Consider the following 22,021-nt stretch of genomic DNA (forward strand, 5'->3'; position numbering starts at 1 on the left):
GTCTCGTTAACAAGTCCGAGATTAAACTTGTGTACTTAGCAACAATATTCATAGTCTGAGTGAAGAAGTGAATGTTATCGAATAATTTTTACCTTTCATATTATGTTTTTATTTAGTTTTTAAGGTTGGAAGAACCCTTATTACCCATGGAGTCAATAGGTTCTCTCGTGCTTTCGTAAGTATAATAAAATGTTTGTGGTTTGAAATCATTTCACATTTCCAGCGAAGCCGTAGGTTGTAGGGTCTAGCATTAAATTTTTACATTTCCATTATGGTTGAATTCTGTTTAACCTGATATAACCTTTAACAGTACTCTTGTAATCAGATACATGCTTAAGATTATTATACGACTGCGGTATTTAATAATGCACTATCTTATAAATCATCACAATACATAACTACAATTGTTTGCCTTGTTTGCATACCAGTGTGAGCCAGCAAAAGTGAAGGCCACTCTTATTGATCAAATAATATTTCGTTCATGATTTTCTCTGATTATTTTTTAATTTAATTATTATTTTAAAAAAAGAGAAATATTGATTCACTTGACACACATACCAGTACTATATATTTTATGATTATATATGTAATGAAACTACATGTACTGTAGATCTAACTCAAAACATGTATACTAGTACCATGTACATATACATGCTGTTACATATTACTACATTTTTCCTGAACTATTTTTACAATAACATTTTCTACTATCTAAAATATTTGAAGGAGGTTACTAGATTGCATGTTTTTCCAAGAAAAGGAAAAAGTAATTGTGAACTCAAGTTTGTTATAATAGATTTAGACATTGTTATTGTATCAGCATATTATACTTTTCTGCTCTGCAGTTGGCCTAACTTTCATTTTTCTCATTTTTATTTTGTAGGTGGGCTAAAGGCTATGATGGCAACAACACTCATTTCATAGACAAGAGCACCATTTGCTTTGCCTGTGGCCATAATGTAACTTTTGTGAAAGAAAATGGAGAGGAGATGGTGTTCCCCAGTCCAGGAGAAGGTGTGGGTACCCTGGCTGTTCACAGTGTCAACAAAGTGTTTGCTTTCTCTGATCTGTCACTGCCACCAAAGGTTTTTGTGTACAGTTTTCCAGGTTTGGAACAGAAAGCTGTTTTACAAGGTAATTAAGAAACTTTAAAGTGAATCTTACGAATAGGTTTGTTGAAGTTTTTGGTTTTAAAATGTGAATTGTAAATGTCCTTCCTTTATTTTATGACCTATACTGGAGTTATATATAATGTGACTAAAAAAGGGTGTGACTGTTTTGGAATATCTTATGGTAAATTTGCAGCTGAAGATATTTTGATTTTGCAGTGCAATGATTCTGTTATTTCTGTGATATCTTCTTTGAAACAACTATAAAAAATCTATATATTAAATATGGATAGTGAAGTTATGATTTTGCTTTCAGGTGGTGCCCAGTTGGAATATTCAGCCATTGCTTTCTCAGCTAGTGATTACCTAGCTACTGTCTCTGGTTTACCTGAATTTGAACTTGCAGTATGGTAAAAAAAATTAATGGATATCATTTTCTTGTTGTATTGGATAAGATATATATGTAAATGATTAAATTTCTCAGTTTTGTTTACCTTAACAAGATTTTATTTTCTACAAGATGAAGCCCCTGCATATAAAAAATGTCATATACCCTTAAAGCCTATAAACTATATCATTACACTGCTTTAAAACATTTGAATGAGAACATAGAGACAAGTTTATCAGTATAATATTCTTATAATTACAGGGATTACATTAAGGGAAACAAGCTGTGCACTGTAAGTTTACCACATATCACCCCTACTGGTGTGTCTATCAACCCAGCCAAGTGGAGACAGATATGTGTCACCACAGACAATGCTCTTACACTTTACCACGTTGAACAAAGTGATGAGCATTATTTGATGAAGCCAAGGTAAATTTTTCATATTTATTTCTTCTCCTTGTTCCTTTTGTCATCGGCAGTGCTTACCATGTCTATTCGGCTTATAAGCATAATGACCAGTCTCAGAGCAACAACATCTATCAGTGTTTGACAGTCCTGTTTTTTTTAAATAACTTTAACATTGCAAAAAGGTCTTTTGCATATTGCATAATGGTAAAAAAGTAATGAATGACATGTATATTCACTAAATATGCATCTTTCAGACATACAGTTACCATACACTTACAAAACAACTTTTTTAGTAAAACTAATTTGCCAGTAGAAGATTCAATGGCAACAATAGAGGAAGAAGGCCGCATGCCTACTAGAGCATCCACACGTTTGACCAAAATGACTGTGGAACTGCCTAAGGCTGCTGTAGCTGGATTGGTGGGAGAAATGGCTGAGAGATGGGATGATTTACAGGATCATAGGCCAAGGGTGGTCCCCAAAAGTCACTGTTGGACACCAGTTGGGGATTTATATGTTGGATGTGAAGGTGGACAACTTCTGAAGGTTAGTGCCACTGGAACTGTTTTATAAAAGAAAAATATTGTAATTTTTTAGTTTTTTTATTGCAAAAAGCTTCTTTAAACTTGCAGGTCTGAAAGTCAGTTTAAAAACAGTTTTGAAATGAACCTACTAAACTGAGATTTTCAACTGGTTGCATCTGTTTTTTTATTACAATGTTTGTTAATTGTTTCATATTTGTATTGCAGGTTGATGGAGAAACCCATGTAGCCAAAGTCATGTATACTCCTGGACCAAAAGCTGCAGCCCCTCCATCTCGAGAACCAAGCCAGTCTTCATTGAAGCTGACCAAAAAAGTTTCCATGGCAGATATGGATTGTATGTTGACCTACCTATGGTTGCCTGAATACCTAACATTTACTATACTGAGTCTGCCTATATTAAGACAAAAAATGCTACACATTTGCATATGCACCTCTCTAAAGAATCAAGCCTCATTACTTTTCAATTAAATATTAAAAATTAACATATTTTAGATTTATAGAATGTATGTTTTATTGTATTTTATTTTAAGTTACTTTTTTATAAAAACCTATTGAAACTGACTATAATTATGATTTAATTGCTGTTATCTTTCAGTGAATAGTGCCATGATGAACATTGTCCCAGAAGGAGCATTCAGGACCATGGCTCTGCACAAGACTGGGCTGTTTGCTGGAGGATTAGTAGGTTTCTTTTTTTTCTTCTTCTTCTTTTATAATTATTATTTTATATATATTTATATATTATTTATTTATTTTATTTTATTTTTTTATTTTTATTACTTTTTTTTGAGGACATATCATTTATCTCAGAAGTATTTGCTTGCAATTTTTTTATATCATCATAACTGCAGAAATTTATCAATATGTAAAAAGTCTTGATTGTATTTTGAAATTTAAAGAACTAGGAATGGAGAAAGATATCCAGTACATATTAACTTTAGGTGACCTTTACTCTTTCATGGATCTAGAGGGGTGATTATTTTAGGCATTATTTTACTTTGTTGAAAGGAAGCTTTACCTCAAATACTACCAATTAATATCATACCCCAAATGACTTACTGGAGGTGAAAATAAGCCGTTAAAACACTTGTTTTATTTATTTTTTAATATCTTGCAGGATGGTACACTGAGAAAACTTGAGGTTAAAGGAGATAATGTAAAAGTGGTGGAAACCACACCTGTTGGTCTGCCTATATCCTCTATGAGCTTCTCATCAACCTTTAACAAGTTGGCTTTGGGTAGTTCAAGGGTGAGCAATAAATATATTTATGTTGTCATAAATAATGAATACAAATAGATTTTAATGTTTTGCATGTAGATTCTTCAGTATTTAGCTTTTGTAAAATGTGTTAATTTGAATAATTCAGCATTATGAAATAACATTAAGTATTCAAGTAAGCAAAGGGATAACATTTTTGATGAACAAGTATCGGTATAATGTGCTCAGTCATTTCGCACAATTGATTTTTGCAGGGAGCTCTCCATGTGTATGACTTGGAAAATCCAGGCAGTACCAAAGAGATCTTTGATATTCACCATGGAAACTTTGTAGCAGTTGACAGCCTGGCTGGATGTGACCACTGTGTGGTAATGAGAAATTACCATTTTATTTATTTAATTATTTTTTTTTTATATGAATTATTTGAAAACACTGAAATCAGAATTTATATCTTTTTAATGTGGTTGAATTTTGCAGCTACAGCAGCATTTGTTTGGAAAAGGAAAAAAACTGAAACAATTAAAACAGCATTTATGTTACGTAAATTTTTTTTTTCAAAAAGCATATAAATTAGCATAATTTTGAGCATCCAACATTATGTCATACATAAATAAACCAATACTCTGATAAAGCCTATTATCATTTATTAGCATTATAAGTTTTGATTTGATAATTGTTATTTCGTGTATGTTATGTGCTTTCTATAACGTGGAAGCCAAATTATCGTTGCAAATGGATAAGACTATTATAAAACCATTTTCCAGTCTGTGCGTGAAGATGGTGAATTACAAGTGTGGCGTGTTGATACTTCCCAGATGGAAGGTTTTATTCCCATTGGACAAATGGTATGTGCTAATCATTTTCAGTTCATTTCAGTGCTATGCAGTACATTAAGACATAGCAAATAACCAAATAACCTTTTTGATTGAATTTTTAAAGTAGAAAAATAATAAAATGTAGTTTTTATTTGGAAGACATCATTAAGAAGTCACTGCTTATGTTTGTCACCTGTTCCTATCATCAGAAAAATTCCTTATTGTATATTTCATATCAGGCTACCAGTTTAGCTTGCAGTCCATTGCTCCACATGGCAGTGGTTGGAACAGAGCTGGGATACCTATTCTTCATAGACCTTAATGATACAAAGAACCCAAGGCCTGTTTACCAATATAGAATACATACAGGACCAGTCAACCACATTGTGTAAGTGAAAATTCATATTGATATTTGTTTTGTAAATATTTGTTTATATGGTTTGATTAAAGGCTGTATTGCTTTTTAATAACATTTATCAGTAATCACAACAATTGGCATCAAGCTGAATTACAACAGTTACTGTTTCTATAAGACTGAATTGTTTTCTTCTTATGTGCATCACCATGCTTTTTGCCTCTTTCTTTATGATTGTATATTTTACTGAAGACATGATAATACATCTTTAACATGTATGATATATTTTTTGGCTCTTTTAATATTTTATTTGTATTTCTGTTTATTTCAGCTTTGATAAAAATGGTCGGTTCATCTTCACAGCATCAGATGATGGGAATGTGTTTGTCATTGATAGCAGAGCTTCCAAGAATTTTGAGGTTGTGGGGCACACTGGTAAGCTGTTTTATTACCGCTACAACAAATGTATCCTTTGTGCTTATTTTTCACCATTAATTTATTTTTGCACTGTTATGACAATTATAACATGCTGTTCTCTTTTTATCTATTGAATCAAATTATTTTTTACTTTTTTTGTGTGTGTGTTACTTGTGTTAGCAAACCTGCCACATACTTACTATGCATTCTTGGTCTTTAGGCTACATTGGTAAATCAAAGAAACTTGATTTGTTTCAGAAAAATTTAAATCCCACATAAAATTATTTAATTAATACTGTAAGATAAACATATTACAATTAAGAGAGGAAGAAGTACAGCTCTGTACATAGTTTACAAAAGTCTTTTTTAATGTTTTATGCAGCTGTGGCAGGAGATGTACAGAGTATATCCATGTTCAGTTCTGAGGGTTCTAGAGACATCAAGGTGGTCGTCACTTCCAACAACACTGGACACAAGAGACTGGGAGCTACTATTGCAGTTGTATTTGACATCACTGACAAGTTGACCAGAGGTAAGTGTGGTTTCAAATTCTGCTCATCTCTGCTTTGTTAAAAATGGGAGACATGGAATGAATATACTAAACAAAAGAAAGGAAAAAAACCATTGTGTCTCCTATACATTGTCACTCTTGATAGAAATAGCAATTTTATCAACGATTAAATAGATCTTGCAGTTTTAAAATATATATACATGTATTAGACATTTAGATGGATAATGAGAAAGACCACTGGTTAAAAGTATCACTTATTATCTATAGAGTATCTCCACAAACATGACATGACATTGATTTTGGGTAATAATTTTTTTTCAGACTTTAAATTAGCGCATGCCAGTCTGAAGAAGAACTTTAGAGATGATGCCATCAACAAGATGGTGTTGACTTTGACAGTGCCCTCCTATGGTGCAGCCATAACTAATGGTGGGGTCATGTATACTATCTCACAGACCAACAAGATGATACACAAGATGATCCTGCCTGAAGAACGTCCACCGGTATGTAGCTTGGATGACACAATAAATTTCCTCAGTGAAGGTTTTGACTAATTTATTTTATGTACTGTGTTATTAAGAATGCATATATACCATGGTGTTTTTTTATGATAAATGTGTTTTCTAAGGCTTTGATTTTTTTTCTGTCAGAACTAACTTCAGATATTTTCATATGTCATCTTTTGTAAGAATCAACATTTTTTTTTTGGTGGATGTTGATTATTAAACTATAGAATTATGAAGACTTCATATTATTGTAATAACAGAGAGATGAGGCTGTCTTGAGTCATGTCGGGGAATATCCAGGCCACCAGTTGCCAGGAGGAAGGCTCATTATGTCACCACACAACAAATGGGTGGCATCTTATGGCCCTGATGGAAAAATTTACATAAGAACAGTCGGAGATATGGTAAGTGCAACTGCAAGCATTCTTGTTGAATTAACAGTGTTTATTGCTTACATGTCTCATTTGCTCCTTTCTTATAAAATGAATTATTGTGGTCAAGCATATCCAACATTTCAAATTTTTATCCTTTTAAACTTATGCAGCATCATTTTAGGTAAAACATTTATGAATTATTATTCTGATTAATTATAATGTTTGTTTTTTTTTTTATCTTCTGTAGATTCAAAGAAAAATGATGTCCATCATCTGTGAATCCTGGAGCATTTATGGCAATACTTTGCAACATCATGGTTTTCACTGTAAACATTTGGTTTTCTTTTATATATGTATATGTGCTTTTTGATTTCAGGACCACCCTCTGCAGCTGTCCCCCCATGACTACCGGCATGGTGGAGTGAGGCACATGACTTTCTCTGGAGACAGTCAGATGTTGTATACTGTGGGATACGATGGAATTATGGCTTGTTATAAGTGGAGGTAAGGGAGATAGAATGTTGGCATTTTGATAAGTGTAAAAAGGTCAGGCGAAGTGTGCTTGGAAGTCTGTGATACAAAAATTTGCAATGGTTTGAAATTAATATGTTAGCTTTTCAGAATATAAGCAATTAAGAATGAAGCAATTTACAATGATAATTTGTATTCAGCAATTCCATTAATCTATTAAGCAAATTTGAAACTGCATCAAGAGTCCAGACACTTTCATGTCTACCAACATTTGGTGCTTATGTTGTAAATATCATCAGGTATGTGAAAACCCCAACTGCTCAACTACTCTCCTTTCTGTCAACTGCATTGCTTATGTATAATGATAAAATTTCTTTTAGGCTAACCCAAAGTGGTCAGGCCAAAGCAAAATCAGCCATTGAATCAGCCAGGGCTATCAGAACCAATAATATGCAGACCCAGCAGACTGAGGATGCTATGCTGCAGAGTATGAAGGAGTGGTCACCATCCAGTGAGTCAAGGCCTGTCACCACTGCTCCTAAGGAGGAAACAGTAAGTAACAAACCATTTTCAGTACAAATAGCACATAGATATTTGCCTTTAGAAATTGAGCATGAACTACTAAAAAGGCTTTCTGTTTGAATTGTTTTATAGTTTGTCTGGTAAATTTGTGTGTTATACATGTATGTCTCTATTATTTTGTTTTTCTTACTATGTGACTTTTTTGTAGTTACTTGCTTCTGTTTTGTTTTGTTTATTCATTTTTTCTCCTAAACTGGATTTTTTATTTACCGCAAGTCATTGAGAATAATTTGACTAAATTAATCACCAGTTTACCAGATTTAGCTTTTTTTTTTTGACAATTTCTGAGGTAGGATGGGCATCTGATTGTAATACCTGCTATAATTGATCTTCAGGAACAACTGGAAAAGGAGCAGTCAACTGAGGAAGTCTATACCACCCCTACCCCAGTTCCAGGTCATGATAGCACCTGGTTACAGGCACAAGAGCTTATGGTAAGCTGTTAGGCATCTTTTAGAATGTAGTTATATATATAGCAGGGAATATAGTTATACATAGCAGGGAAATCTGAGTAAAGCAAGCCAAAAATAAGAAAGAGGATTTTGTTGATTTGATTTAGTATGAGAGATCATAATACAAGGTATTAGTGTCATGGATATCTTAATTTTAATTTTCTTATTTTTATATATGAAAGTAAAAGTAGAAAAAAATACATCTTGTTCATATCAGAATATTGTTCATCATCTGATTAATATATCACTTCAAGTTTAACATTTTTGGCTTATATATTTCTGCCTTATGAAGACTTTTTATATTTTATTTATAGTCAATCAAAGAGGAAGACAAGGAATATGCAGAGGTCAAAAAGCAACTGAGGCTGGAAATCAAAGACATGAGAAAAACAGTGAGTTTATTATACAGTATCATTGTGAAAATGGATTATCCTTAGACATAATACTGTTATATTGCTAGGAGATCAGCATGAACTACTAATTTTTTAAAAGGTTACCAAAATTTTTGGTAATAAACATTAATTATTACCTTTTTTCATAAATCTAGATTCAAAAGATGATGCAAGAGAATGAGGGTCTTCCAGATACTGAGAAACTTGGTAGACATGAGTTTGATCTTGATATTGATGAGCAGATCCATCTGCAACAGGAGGCAGATAATGAAGTAGCAAGGGTAAGCAGTTACATTGACTGTTTCCTTAATCAAAATACAGCATGGAATATGCAGTGTGACAGTTTTATTTCTAACGCACAAATACAATACTCATATCAAAAATACTCAGTGCATACTGCAATTGCAAAAAGGTATAATAATGCATTATGCCACTTGGCACTTGGTGTTATCATTGTGTGTTTGAATTATATTTTATCAGATCCGTGAAGAGATAGAGTTTGAGGACTTGGCCAAGCGGTACGTGACCCATATCATCAAGACAGAGTGCTGGGATGAGATGGTTGTCAAGGGAAGAAGCATTGAGGTAAAGGAAAAAAATAGAAATGTCATGTCAACAGACAAACAAACAAAAAAATTAAGAATAAAAATCCCAACAGAACTGCACCTGACTGACTGGCTAGTACAGCCAGAAATATTACAGATATTTTAGGGACCATTCCCAGCCCCTATCATATTAACTGAAGCTGGTAAGGGGTTATTAATTAAATATTGTTTAGCAGCTTCAGTAGGCATGCCAGACATCTAAGCAGCTTAAGCTCAAAGCAATTAAGCAAGAAACCCCTTGGAGATGGATCGATCCTGTTAGATCGATCTTAGCATGGGAAACCAGTCTTATACCATTAAATGATATCAGACATCTAGTCAACTGGCTGACTGGCAAAATTGGTTTGACAGGCAAACAGGTTGCAGCTTGTTTTTTCTTTTTGATTAAAATGATATCAGAATTAATAATGCCTAGATTGAATTATAATTAATGAAAAACTATGATATCCTTTTTTGTTGTTAATCTCCCTAGATAAAAAGAACAACATCAATACATTTTCCCATTGTTTCAGGCATTTATATCCTCTTATGAAGTCAGTAACTTCCCAATGAAAAAGCGCTCAAAGCGTGAGCTAGATGAACTTGACAAGGTAACCGCAAGAAGAGCTGTAGAGATTGCAGAGGTTCAGTCAAGAAGAGAACTGACTGAGGTTTCACAGAAAACAGCTGTGAGTACATAGCCATTGTTCTTGCTTTAAAAAACAAAACTAACCTACTTTTCACAGAATGACACACAAACTAGATTTTATTTGACTTAAATCCTTCACTCACAAGTAGCCCTACATTGATTGATACTTTCTTTGTAATGATATTATGAAGAAGTTAAGATACTAACATTTACATAATGCTATGATTACTAAAACAGATATCTAATGCAATAACTTGTTCAGCTTAGTTTCATCTTGGATCAATTATAACGGGTCCAAGGTTCCATACTAATAGAATTGCATCACAGTGCTTGCTGGCAATTTACTAACTTGTAGAAATGCAATTTTCACACACCAGACTTTCAGTCAGATGTTAAAGGAATCTGCCAATGAGACTGCACAGGTATTTTGTGTCACCTGCTTATTTCATTGACATCGCTTTTTCACTGTGTGTGCTAGAGTGTGTATGTGTCAGATTTTTAAAAAATCATTCACTGACATTAATATTTTTTTCCGTTTCTTTATTATATTTATTTCTTGTAGTTGAATTTCATAAGTATGAAAATTTGCTGCTAACCCTTTTTTACCAACTCTTTTTTATTTATTATATATATATATATATATATTTTTTAATATACATGATATCATCAAGTATCATTTACCTATGCCTGCTTATGCAGCTTATATTGTTGTCAGTGCTTGTATTAGTGATTTAGGACCATTGGTTTGGGTCATATTCCTTGCTTCATGTGGAAACAATGCAACTGTTACAGTAGTTATATTGCCTATGCAAACTCTATAGAGTTTTACTGCTTTGGGTTTAAAGAAAGTTATACAATTCAATAAAATAAGTGATAAGACTGATACCCACTGTGAACAAAGTTTAAAGACCTGATGCATTTTGTAGAAATGAACAAACTTATGAATTTTATAATCAAACTTTTATTATTACAAATCTTCTTTCAATTATTTTAATTAATACTATTTATGAATATCATGATCTTCTATCTAGGATATCTTGCTTCATTTTCCTTAGGTGAAAAAGGTTTGATGCCAAGGAAGTATATTAATATATTATGCATCTTATTTTACTTGCAATGAAATTTAAAGGGACCATTTGGTTTTCAGGGGACTGAAGATGAGCTTAATGAGACAGATGATGTTGAAGCTCAGTCAAAAGATGACAGTGCTACAACTGGCAGTTTGAGTAAGTGTTGATTGTCTTTCCCTCTTTCCCTGGTCGCTTACACAACTGATCTGTGGTTTTACATGATTAAAGATTTGACATAAAAAATAATTAATTGCAAATTAGTGTTTCCTTAAAAAATTGAATAGAAAAAATATTATTCTTCTCATAATTGATTGATCTTTGAAATCTTTTAAAATGTTTTTCATCTTCTTAACCAATCAGGTGCAAAGTATGGAGGTGGCAGCAAAATGCTGTACAGCCAGTTTGAACTCCATACTAGAGAGCAAAAACAAGCTCAGATCATCCTTTTGCAGGTAAGTTCAGTAAAATTACATATAATGTCATATTGAAGTGTTTTACTTTTAAAATACTTGGTTTTGTTCATCTGGCATATCATTAACCATATTGATAAGTCTTAAATCCCCTTGTCATATCCATTTGTCATATATGTAGTTTAAATTGCCACAACACCTTTTTGATTAACATATTTTTATTTCTACACAGAAAACAAAAACACTTTAGCATAAATATTTTCTTGAAATTCTAGGATGTAATTCACAGAATTAAGTTAGCCTTTAACAAAGAATTTGATGAAACCTACCAGAAAAAGGAACAGGAGGTTGCTAAGATTAGAGACCGCAACAAGAGGATCAGAAAGATCTTGGATGACTTGGACATGGTGGAAACAGTCACAGACTTCTCAATGAGTATCTTGGAGAAGCCTGAGAGACTGCTTGTGGTAGAAGACAGTGAGGTCAGTTGCTTTTTCTCAATCTCAACAAATTTTTTGCGAAAAGACTACTAAACTTTTTTTAAGTGCAATGCTTTTCATTTTAATTTGCTTAACTTTTTATGGTGTTCATTAATATTATTTTTCCTTTTCTCACCTTGCGGCAAGAAACTATTGTTTTACCTGTTTCCTATTGTTAAACTTAGCTGATAATGCAAAATAAGGTTATACTGTTTTGTTTTTTATTCTTACCCGTGGACTTTATCTCTGTAGGTTAAAGTAGAGAAGTACTACACCCCACAACAGAGGAAGAAACTTGAAGAGGAAGCTAGGATAGAGGAAGAGAGAAGGGCAAGGGAGAAAGGAGACAATGCCAGGGAGAGAGCTTTAGATATGATGATGGGAGGTGTCCTGGAGATCAAGAAGGAGGATGAACTGAAAAAGGTAAATTAATAACAAATATTATTTGTTACAGGTACAACTTACTAAATTTTTAGTGTAAGATTTATTATCTTCTCAAGCTATTCACACATCACACATCATGATGCACACAAATAACAAGACAAACACAAAATTTTGGTTTGTAAATTGGCCAATCCATGTCACTTTTGTTTAAAGCAAAACCCTCAAGATTGATTCCTTTAAATCTTAGTTATTATAATAATCAATAAAGCTATTATTTGCAAACAATAATTAGTATGATGCAACATTAATTGTTACGATTAGACCAAATAATAATAATATCAAAATCACATTTTTCCGGATTGCAATGTCTATTTTTTATGATACATAGTGTAATGGCCATGGTTTATTTCATGGATTCATATCAGAAAGATAACTATCATGTCTTCAAATTAGTCTTATTTTAAGAAAAAATTGCAAATTTTATTAACATTTATAACAATATATGCATAGATAAATAGATAGATACAATACAGATAAAAAATAACTTTTTTCACTTTGCTCTCCTAGGATGTTCCAATTCCAGCTTTTATTCAAACCAAACCAGAGGATGACTGGACAGAGGAGGAGCAGAAAATTGCCAAGGAATATGAGAAGAAAGTGAAGGAACTTCAGGAAGAGAGGGAAAAGTTTAGAAAGGTGTGTGTAGCAGAAACTTAAAAGGAATATATCAGATGAGTAATGTATTTCATATTATAAAATGAAGTTCATCACTTTGTATATTTGAGCCAGTCATTGATCCAGAGATTTATAGAAAGGAGTCACACTATTTGATTGATGGAATGAAGTTATTAAGCTGTTAGATAACTTGATTAAAAATATACTAATTCTGCCATTTAAAATATGGTGCATCATTAATATGTTTTAGCAACTTGAGATGGAGCTCAAGAAACTGCAGACTTTGAATCAGGACACAGAAGAGAACTTTGATGAGGCACTAAAACAGCTGTTTGTCAGGAGGGTCAAGACTGACATGGTGATATATCAGGTATGAAAATGTTCATACAAATTTTTCATTCGGTTTACAGGTTGTGAATGATACTTTCACTATGCCTACATCTTCTGAATATACCCTTGTTATTTCTTTCAAATAAATTTTTTTTAGCATAACTATACTTAAATGGCTTAAATTTTTAAAAAACATCCACAACACTTTTTATATCATTAATGTCTTTTTATTATCTGAGTAGAAAAAAGACAAAATTTGATTATAAGGTTAAGTGCTCACATTATCACATACAATTTTAGGAAGAGTTGAAGATATTGCGTCTCCAGTACTCTCTGTTGATTGAGGAAGAGCTTGAAACAAGAGACAAGGAGCTCTGCAGATTGCTGGAACATAAGAAAATGTTGAAAGTAAGTTTATCTATGATTCACCACAGTAGTGTAACCAAAATTAAGTATGAAACTGTATTTTCTTACTGTCAGTTTGCAGAACTGTACCATATGCCAAAGAATTCATGTATGCTTCTAATGTTTTGTTTTGTGAAAAGCAGACTTTACTTGCAAATGTATTCAAATTTTACAAATTGAATAAACTCTAAAGGAATTAAATAAGTATAATACATATTCCCTTGCATTACATGTTGGCTTGAAAGCTCACATTAATACTTATTAATAAGATACTTCATAATTTTTTCCACAGACTCTCTCTGCCCAGACTGTTGCTGAAGCCAGAAAGCATGTGGATGAGTTCAGAGAAAAATATGACATCCTTGTGGCTGAAGACAAAGTGATAGATAAAGTCTTCAAGAGAGAATTCAATGATGTGCCAGCTGTTCAGTTGGATCAGCTTTACAAACTGTTCAGGAGACGACCAAGGTATGCACATTGTATAGTGCCACCTCCTTAATTCAGTTGTTTCAGTAGCCTGTCATCTAATTGGTAATTCAAACTACATGCAATACTTAAAAATTTCCTGAGATTGTCTATATATTTTAGTTTTATAATTTGATTTTGCTTTCAGGGGTGGAAGAGTTAACTTGAAGGACAGGGAAACACCTATTTATGACCCAAAATCTGGCAATCCTTTTGCTGACCGCCCATCAACAGCCAGGCAGAATGCCATGAACAAAGTTTCCATGGAATCAGCTCTCCAAGAACTGGACAAGGAGTCCAATATGCCAGAAGGAGTGCAGCTGTATGTTTGGGAGAGATTGTGCAGATACAGGAGGCAGAAAATTGACAGTGAGCAACTGGTATGACGTCACTTTTGAAATGATAATCTTTGCGTAACAACATACTGGTGCATACAGTTAAAGGGATAGTAACTGTTCGTTTCGGCCAAAAAATGAATTTTCCTGGAGCAACAATTTTCCCATACTTACCAATGGTTAATGAATCCATTTTTACATTCAAAGTTAGTCCCTGTTTTTTTTTTTTTTTTTTTTTTCTAAAAAGTTTGGTTTTTTGTTAAAATCTTTTAAGAGATTTTAACAGAGTATGGCCATCATTGGAGGTCACGTGGTCTAAAGACAAGCTCAGATATCAGAATAATAGCTATAACTGCCATTTTTGTGGTAAAACAGAATATGTTATATTTTTATGAGTTATTCACAATGTTTTTATTGTGACTTATAAATCTCATATGAAGAGTTATTATCCCTTTAACACCAGCCTCATTCATTTAAAATGTCTTTTGAAGAATAGATGAGAAATCAGCATTTTATGAAATCTTTTCTTTAATCAGGCTTTTTTACATGATATGTAAATATTCTAAATATAATTGTATTTTTATAGGTCAAACAAAAGGCACTTGTTTTGGCCGAGATGGAAAATGGTTTTCTGCGTCGCAGATTAGATGAAGATGAACAGCTGAAGAGAGACATTGAGGAAATCACCATTGCCATTGAAAAGTATGGCTTATATAAATCTTGTAACATCTTAAAATGTAATAGCAACAGGGAAGCATACATTTGTGTATTTTTTAAAATGACTTCCTCACATAGTGCTGGAGCAGGAGCTTCTGACTTTAAAGTGAAACCCTGTATAGTGTACATCAACATCTAAGTATAGTGAACTTCTTGAGGAACACAGGTGTCATGTTGAGTTTAATTCAGGGTCACCTCTCCACACAGTTTTTTGAAGAAGGATGTAGAATACTGCAGTTTATTACAGTTAGTGTAGCAAAAAAAAATTACAAAATAATTTAGATATTATACCATTGACAATGGTCATTAGAGTTGTTCCATTTTGTAATCTCTAGACTGAAGGAAGATGTCATTCAGTTTAATACCAACCTTGAAGCCCAGCTGGTCCTGAAGCAGGGTCAAGTTGAAGTGGATCCAGGGAATTTCATCCATGATTTCAGAGACAGCATCCTTATCCACAGGTCTGTGGTGGAGGAACTCAATGGGAAGATTAAGGTATTGGGATGCAGTGTTTTGCATAGTTTTTCTCTTTTGCTGGGACTCTCAACCAACACTTATATTGACATTATGTGGTGTACTATATATTTTCTCTCAAAAATACTTTGAATATAATCATTGAAATAAGCACTACTTTTTATTTTCTTTTTAGCAACTGGGAGAGGGCAAAATAGCCAGTATGGTTGATAGCAAGGACTTTAGAAAAGGCATTATACAGTTGGAGTGGTAAGTTAATTGTATTTTCCTGACTGTTGTTCGGCAATTGTTGCTTTTTTATTTCAATGGGATATAGCCCTTATCTTTTTTTCTGTAGAAAGTTTGTAATAAAAATGTTTGGTGACAGAAAACTGTAGAATTTTGCTTTTTGCATTTCAGGGAACACAAGAAAAACATCATGCAAATTGAAGATTTACAACGAAAAATGAGAGACATTAACATGATGAAAGTTACAAGACAAATACAGTCGGTATGCATGAGCCTCATTTTATTAGTGACAAAATAGTTTTATTTTTGAGTGGCAAATCAAATCAAACAATGTTTTCACAAAACTGTTGTTTTTCTAGAAAAAAAGATGGATTTTTAAATCATCTATTGAACCCAAGTTAAACTATTAATGTTTTGTACTTATAAAAGCTTAATATTTTAAAATAAAATTGTAATGTTTTGCTTTCTAGTTCCTGAATGAAGAAGATCATGAAGCAAAGAGAGCACAGGAGGCAGCTGTTTTAGAACAAACAATCATGATGCAGAAAAAAGTAAGCCATCATAAAAAACATATTTTTTGCTGTTTGGCTTCTATAAAGTTAATACAAAACTAAACTGAGTAAGTAAAAGGTTCTTAACTCATTGTGCCCAAATGCATAGAAACAATGAAAACTGTGAGAAAACTGTGAGAGTTTTACTCTTACTATTCTCTTCTTTCCAGCATCATGAGAAAAATGTGGAAGAGCACAAAAAGATTGTGAAAGACCTGAAGAAAGCTATCCAACAGAGAGAGGAGGAGAATAAATCACTTGAAAGAGATTTGGAAGAATTGAATGTCTCTGTAAATGAGAGGAGTCACATTAACGATGTCAATGGTAAGCTAAGAAATATTGTATATGGTTAAAAGGTATCATTTTTGTAGAAAATAATGAAATGTTTTTTACATCCAATATCTTATCATTAGCAAAACATTACCTTGTTAAAAGATTTAAAAGATTGTTAAAAGATCTAAAAGAGTTTAAAGATTTTGTAGATAATTTTCATTACCTGATCTAAGGCAAATATTGTTTTATTTTTTCTGGACTTTAATAACAAGCAGTTGCTGTCAATATATTTAGCCATTAATAAAAATAAATTCCGTAATGCATGACCAGTGCAACTGATAATATAAATGCCCTTACTTAATTCTTCTTTTCAGCTGACAAAACAGGAGATGGTGGGCGTGACCGTCGCTACCAGGAGATTGTCCAGCGTCGTAAGTTAGTGGACCTGGCCAAAGCTCAGGCTCAAGAGGTGGCTGTGCTCAGAGCTGAGGTTGAGAGGCTCAGGATGAGAACATTCCCTGCTCTGGTGCAGGTGGAGCACTAATAGGTTGAATGTGAGGGGCTATTCATGGTGAAAAGACTTGTGGGAAGCTACAACTTGAAACTACTAGAAATACTGTTTTGGTGAATTTTGACAAGTTTTATCACTGTAGACTTAATTGAATTACTATTTACAGTACAGAAAAAAAAACTTTTGTGACCACTGCAAACAGGCTTCCTTCTTGGCCTTGCATTTTATTAGCTACTAAAACAACTTAAGTGTACATATTCCGTCCAAAATCTGTGCATATAAATGTTTGCAGCCACTTATCCATGTTGTGTATGGGCAAAGAATAAAGTTAGGTGTATGTCAGATTCACAAATAAATTGCACATTTTGGCTTACTTTCAAAGAGTAATTACTGCAGTTCAATATTATAATATGTTCCATCATACATTACTGAAGAAAAAAACAAATGTGAACTGTGTAAGAGCCTCACAGCAACTTCTAAGAAAAAAATATATATTACATAATGGATTATTTGTTTGTAACATTCTTGAATCTTTTTGCATATAATCCTTTCCTGTGATATTGTGTAAATATTCTGAAGATTGTGTAGTATGTTTAATAAAATAATCATAACAACGAAAAACCCTTTTAAAAATGTTTTTGCTATCACTGAAATAATAAAAGACATCTTTTAATAATTTATTATAAAATTCTTTAAATTCCTTTTCACATGAACAACAAATAACAAATATATTGAGTTTTTTGTTTCTGCTTCATCTGTTCTTGTGCTTAGTGAAAAGTAATTCAAATTGCAATCAGTTTTTTCTATGATTTTACCCAAATGTAAAAAAAAAGTAAATACATCTACTTACTAATAACTGTACTAAACAACTGCATTATAAGTGATATTCAGATAATATAAAGAAACAAGTATGTTTTTTTAACAATCTGTACAAATCTCATGCTATTACACAAAACTGGACAATAAAAAGATCCTAAACATAAACCACATAATTATGTTAACAATCATATCTGAATAAGTTACATTTGGTCTCCATACTTTTCAGTAACTAATTGGTTTTTACATGTATTCACACTGTTCATCGAGCACAGAATTATTTAATTTGTCATATAAATGTAGATGCACATGCAAGTAGTCCAATTTTGAATAGCATTTGGCTTTCAATGTCAAATACAAATATTATATTTAAATAAGTAAGCTTATCAGGAATATCCTTTATCAGTGTCAGTAATTTTACGTAAATCAATTACAATATCCTTTACTCCTTATTAAGTGAGCAATAGACTGATTGCATTTATGTTTCAAACAGCAAATTTCCAATTTTTATTATTTTACATGTTTCATAGATCAGGACCGACAGTTCATGCACTTGAAGGTTTAAGAATAAGTCGATTTGTCCTAATATCTGATCAGAGCAAAATCAAGTATTAGACATTTCAAAATCTATTAGTTATTAAGTGATTTAACTGCCACTGCTATACCAACTGTCACTGCTGCTGCCAAGACTGCTCCCCCAGTTATCAAAAGATTTTTAGATACCTAGAAATGCAATTATAATTGATTATTTGGTAGTATAATACAGTTTTACTCATACTACTTTGAACCATTATATTACTTAAATTATAATTTAAACATAAAGAACACCACAACTATAATTATGATCACATCTATGATTTTGCTAAAGTGTGCATTTAATGGAAAAGTAAACACTTTTTTTAGGATTTTTGGTAACCATGTGTCATAAACATTAAGCTCATTACACAAAAAAAAAACATTAATCATAAAAAATTCAAAGTTAAGAGCTTTTTACCCATGACTCTTTCTTTTTTCCATTTCTATCCTCTTTCAGACCAAACATCTTTCGGTACATTTGTTGTTCTTTGTTATCATCTGCTTTCTTCCTCTCGACTAATTTTTTCAGCTCTTGGTGAATAAGCTTAAGACAAAAAAAATTCAAGGTAATAATGGCAATGCTACTAAGTAACATTTATGGTTTAGAAAAAATTAAGACAAAGCTGACATGTGCATTACATCGCTCTCGACTTAATATTATGACAAACTGCCTTAAACAAGTTAAAATGAAATGTTTAAAGATGTGTTATTTACATACGATATTATCAACACCAAATCACTTAAGTCTGCAGAGCTTTTTCTAACAACTGTTGAGAAATGATTTGCTGATGATTTGCAGATTAAGGTGAAATTCTATATACATGTATCTCCTTATATTTCTATCATTTACTCACTTTTGACTCGGGTTCTAGCTGTAAAGCCCTCCTCAAAGATGTGATAGCATTACCTAATTGGCGGTTGCCTTCAAATGCCTTAAAAAAGAACAACTATCTCTTTTGCAAACAAATTCCCAAAAAATGGCCATAAAATAAATGATTTTATATATGCATTATTGTTTTGGTCTTCTATTTCAACAACTGAAACAATTCAACATCATCAATTGCCTCTACAAATGCTTATCATTTATCTGTTGAAAATGTTATGCAACACTACATTCAAAAGTTTACTGCACAAAATATTTTATTTTGTCTGTGCTGCAACTGTTTACCTTGCCTTTTCTAAACAGAGCCTTGACATTGTTTGGCTGCTGTTTGAGCACTGCATTACAAGACTTGAGAACAGCATCATAGGCTTCAACCTGTAAAATAATGTTCAAAAATGACAAACATTACCCACATTGAGATAAAGCAAATTTTTTGCCTAAAAACAAAGCACAGCACATTTTATCAAAATGAAGACCCATTACTTCACTTTTATATTAATCTTTACAATATTTTCTAACAGTACATACTGGTAAACAAGTGAATAATCTTTTACATAAAAAAAGACAAATCAAAGGACAAATTAAGTTAGTAAACTAGTCATATACAAACTCTTACCTTGAGTTGGCAAGCAGCCAGGTTATTATACACCTTCAACCTCATGTCCAGAATCTTCTGTCTCATACTATTCTCTCCTTCCCCAACATTATGACTGTTGTCTAATATCTTTAGCGCCCTTTCATGAAACATTGTAATGTATTCAAGGATTATAAAAAATGTGACAACATGCAATAATACAAAAAATGTATGTATCCTGAATGATTTTGTGGATAAAAGCTGTTAAATTTCAAATTTTGGAAAAGTATCCACCCTTATATTAAAATTTTATCATAATCATAACATTCTACCATGGAAATTTAAACATTTTCATACTTTGTATAAACATTGATTGCACTTGAATAATCTTGTCTGGAGTACCAATAGTTCCCTTTGTCTTTCTTAAACTCTCTGGAAAGAAATACACAAAAGGCAATTTCAAAATTTACTGCATCATCTTAAACACAAGGCTAACAATTAAAGGTGCAAAATACATCCTTTTATTATATTACCTTAATATTTAGTTCTTGATAAGGCATTAAAATTGCTTCCTTTTTAATATCTTGGCAATAACCAAATAATTCTTCACGAATATGCAATAACATCCAAATCTCAGTAGAACAGGGATGAGACCAGTCCTCACTGAAAAAGTAGGAAAAATGGCTTGGGGTCCAGGGTACACTATTCACAAGAATGACCCAAATAACCCTGAAAAGTCAGAATTTCGACAAAAATGGGAAAAGTCTCATCAGTGGTACTGTAGAATGATAGGAGGACCATAGTCTTACCCATGCTCTAATCTTTCTGACATTGACAATTTTTCAAAGTCTAATGGTTCTTCTATTCTAACCAGTTCTACTTCATAGGTTAATTGTGCATTTGGTGGAATGTCTGGATCTCTGAAGTATAAAAAACAAAAATAGGTATCAAACTGTAAATAATTTCCCCTCAAACCCCAAATCCTAACAAAATGCAGAATGCACTTAATCAACCCTCATACAGAATACATTTGTGACAGACAAAGGTTCCCTGTATCACAGATTAGTTGAAGATAAAGGGAGAAAAGTATCTATTTTATAGAATTCCACACCAACCTTCCCATGGAACCATATGCAAATCTGGCATCTGTGACTATTTCTGCCACCTCTCCCCTTTCCATTAAAGAAAGTGCCAAATCCATTGCTAAAACATACACATTAAAGGAAAGCAAAAAATTAGCAAACATTCAAACTTTGTCAAGAAAAAAATAACTTGCACAAAGAAATGCACAATATGTGCCCAAAATGCATGCACATACACATAAGCTTCACGAACTACATATTATGTTCTCAAGTAAATAAAACTTCTAACATGTATAATATAGTTGTAACAAAAAATGGCAGCTGGTTGTAAAATCTATAATCATCATAGAATCAAAGGAACTGGTATTACTTTTTTGTCAAAAAAATAACTACCATCAAAATACAAACTTTTCTATCATATACACTGCATTTTACCTCTCAGATATTCTTTAAAAACAACTAAGGATTCAATAAAAAAATGAAAGATCAAAGATCAAATACATGCCACTTTATCGACTTCAAAAAAGTAGGTAAAAAAATAACTGGTAATGTGCCTGTTATTATAACAGTGGCTGAGGTTATACATAAATGTAACTTTTATCATAAATGTATCATCTACAACAAATAACCTGACTGTATTTTCAACATAAGTAATGGCTCTACCTTGTACAACATCACAGTCTCCCAGTGTGATCATAAGCTGGGTCTCTGAGTCCACCACTGTGCCATCCTCTGTGTGGGCACTAAATGAGATGACTGGCCTCTGACCTCTCTGGGGGCGAGAAGACAAACCATCTCCTTTTTTCAGGACCTAAAATGTAATAAAATATATGTTCAATATAACACAATAATGTTATTTGATATTGCTGCTTTTACTCCTTCCATTATTTAAACATAAAAAATAAAGACGGTTTACTTACTACCTCAATATGATTTACTATTTTAACTCATGCTACCTGACATTTACCAAAAACATTAAAGTCTAACTGATAAGCTTCAGCAACAA

At 32.5% G+C, this 22,021-nt stretch overlaps 2 protein-coding genes across 3 annotated transcripts in view; one reads left to right on the forward strand and one right to left on the reverse strand.

The window, feature by feature from the left end:
* Nucleotides 1-17,558, forward strand: LOC106155816 (cilia- and flagella-associated protein 43). 2 transcript variants are annotated; one of them, XM_013530828.2, is made up of 39 exons: nt 1-175; nt 884-1,134; nt 1,426-1,519; nt 1,759-1,926; nt 2,199-2,451; nt 2,655-2,784; nt 3,046-3,131; nt 3,568-3,699; nt 3,924-4,037; nt 4,434-4,514; nt 4,724-4,872; nt 5,171-5,274; nt 5,639-5,788; nt 6,089-6,270; nt 6,534-6,677; nt 7,024-7,151; nt 7,499-7,670; nt 8,036-8,134; nt 8,467-8,544; nt 8,700-8,825; nt 9,025-9,129; nt 9,662-9,817; nt 10,155-10,199; nt 10,925-11,003; nt 11,208-11,299; nt 11,533-11,739; nt 11,989-12,159; nt 12,688-12,816; nt 13,046-13,165; nt 13,426-13,533; nt 13,823-13,998; nt 14,144-14,375; nt 14,917-15,032; nt 15,383-15,542; nt 15,697-15,770; nt 15,921-16,011; nt 16,220-16,300; nt 16,471-16,624; nt 16,948-17,558. In XM_013530828.2, exons 1-39 carry the CDS (start codon nt 147-149, stop codon nt 17,115-17,117), a joined length of 5,136 nt encoding a protein of 1,711 aa, XP_013386282.1. In that variant the 5' UTR covers nt 1-146; the 3' UTR covers nt 17,118-17,558. The 2 variants fall into 2 exon arrangements, with proteins under 2 accessions (XP_013386282.1, XP_013386289.1); XM_013530835.2 differs by lacking the exon at nt 10,155-10,199.
* The window catches only part of LOC106155809 (peptidyl-prolyl cis-trans isomerase FKBP8), a 10,727-nt gene continuing 5,987 nt past the window's right edge, over nt 17,282-22,021 (reverse strand). The window contains exons 4-12 of the mRNA XM_013530814.2: nt 21,679-21,826; nt 21,049-21,136; nt 20,743-20,853; nt 20,291-20,365; nt 19,976-20,093; nt 19,645-19,734; nt 19,331-19,408; nt 18,895-19,020; nt 17,282-18,623 (exon numbers count right to left, since the gene is read on the reverse strand). Of these exons, the coding sequence (XP_013386268.2) occupies nt 18,531-18,623; nt 18,895-19,020; nt 19,331-19,408; nt 19,645-19,734; nt 19,976-20,093; nt 20,291-20,365; nt 20,743-20,853; nt 21,049-21,136; nt 21,679-21,826 (927 nt within the window). The 3' untranslated portion in view covers nt 17,282-18,530. The remainder of the gene's footprint in view (nt 18,624-18,894; nt 19,021-19,330; nt 19,409-19,644; nt 19,735-19,975; nt 20,094-20,290; nt 20,366-20,742; nt 20,854-21,048; nt 21,137-21,678; nt 21,827-22,021) is intronic.

The sequence above is a fragment of the Lingula anatina genome, chromosome 1 (assembly GCF_051362555.1).
Source record: "Lingula anatina isolate TDL-2025a chromosome 1, LinAna3.0, whole genome shotgun sequence".
NCBI classification, from domain to species: domain Eukaryota; kingdom Metazoa; phylum Brachiopoda; class Lingulata; order Lingulida; family Lingulidae; genus Lingula; species Lingula anatina.

What these genes read in the sequence shown, in the direction of transcription:
- LOC106155816 (XM_013530828.2), top strand. Translation starts at nt 147, where the DNA reads ATGGAGTCAATAGGTTCTCTCGTGCTTTC. An exon ending in GGCATTATACAGTTGGAGTG is followed by an intron (nt 15,771 to 15,920) that starts GTAAGTTAATTG and finishes TTTGCATTTCAG; the next exon opens with GGAACACAAGAAAAACATCA. An exon ending in TCACATTAACGATGTCAATG is followed by an intron (nt 16,625 to 16,947) that starts GTAAGCTAAGAA and finishes TCTTCTTTTCAG; the next exon opens with CTGACAAAACAGGAGATGGT.